The following is a 327-nucleotide window of genomic DNA, read 5'->3' on the forward strand; positions in this document are numbered from 1 at the left end:
GAGGTGTCCCTGCCCATGGCAGGGGGTGGAACTGGATGATCTCTAAGGTCCCTTCCAACCCAAACCATTCTGTGATTCCATGATTCTATGACATACAGCTTAATTCAAGCACTTCAAACTGATACTAAACTGACACTGCCATCTAAAATTAAGAATCCTGCTTTTTCTCCTCTCTCCCCTCCCCAGCCCCTTGTGTATCCCCACAGCGTGTCTCTCCTCTCAGCTGTATCCACGTGTATTTCCCCAACAGCCCGAACCCCAGCCCACTCCGGAACAAGGCCCAGAACGTTGATTCCCGGTCTGGGGAACGCCATGGCCGCAGCCGGC

At 53.2% G+C, this 327-nt stretch overlaps 1 protein-coding gene across 1 annotated transcript in view; it reads right to left on the reverse strand.

Annotated features, from left to right (window-relative positions):
- Nucleotides 1-314, reverse strand: part of BLOC1S5 (biogenesis of lysosomal organelles complex-1, subunit 5, muted) — a 12381-nt gene extending 12067 nt beyond the window's left edge. Inside the window, exon 1 of the mRNA XM_010087637.1 lies at nt 135-314. Within this exon, the coding sequence (XP_010085939.1) occupies nt 135-314 (180 nt within the window). The remainder of the gene's footprint in view (nt 1-134) is intronic.
- Nucleotides 315-327: the final 13 nt, after the last annotated feature.

This window comes from Pterocles gutturalis, unplaced genomic scaffold (genome assembly GCF_000699245.1).
Source record: "Pterocles gutturalis isolate BGI_N339 unplaced genomic scaffold, ASM69924v1 scaffold21986, whole genome shotgun sequence".
Classification (NCBI taxonomy): domain Eukaryota; kingdom Metazoa; phylum Chordata; class Aves; order Pterocliformes; family Pteroclidae; genus Pterocles; species Pterocles gutturalis.